This window comes from Zerene cesonia, chromosome 11 (assembly GCF_012273895.1).
Source record: "Zerene cesonia ecotype Mississippi chromosome 11, Zerene_cesonia_1.1, whole genome shotgun sequence".
Classification (NCBI taxonomy): Eukaryota; Metazoa; Arthropoda; class Insecta; order Lepidoptera; family Pieridae; genus Zerene; species Zerene cesonia.
In genome coordinates, this window is record NC_052112.1 from 9,198,795 (window position 1) to 9,199,002 (window position 208).

General features: G+C 72.1%; 1 protein-coding gene across 2 annotated transcripts in view; it reads right to left on the reverse strand.

Annotated features, from left to right (window-relative positions):
- LOC119829937 (E3 ubiquitin-protein ligase RNF13) overlaps positions 1-208 on the reverse strand; it is a 20,747-nt gene that overhangs the window by 2,441 nt on the left and 18,098 nt on the right. For both annotated transcript variants that reach the window (XM_038352676.1, XM_038352678.1), the window contains exon 8: positions 47-201. In XM_038352676.1, coding sequence (XP_038208604.1) covers positions 47-201 — 155 coding nt within the window. The remainder of the gene's footprint in view (positions 1-46; positions 202-208) is intronic.

The window sequence follows — 208 nt, forward strand, 5'->3', positions numbered from 1 at the left end:
TGTGTGTGGTGTGTGGTGTGTGGTGGGGGGTGCGTGCAGCGCTCACGTCGGTGGCGTCGCGGCGCACGAGCGGCTCGGTGTCGTCCGAGTCGCAGTCGGTGGAGCGGCGGCGCTCGCCGGCCGCCAGCACGCGCCGCTTGCACACGGGGCACACGCGCCGGTTCTGCGTCAGCCACGGGTCGATGCACTTCGCGTGGTACGCTGCAAC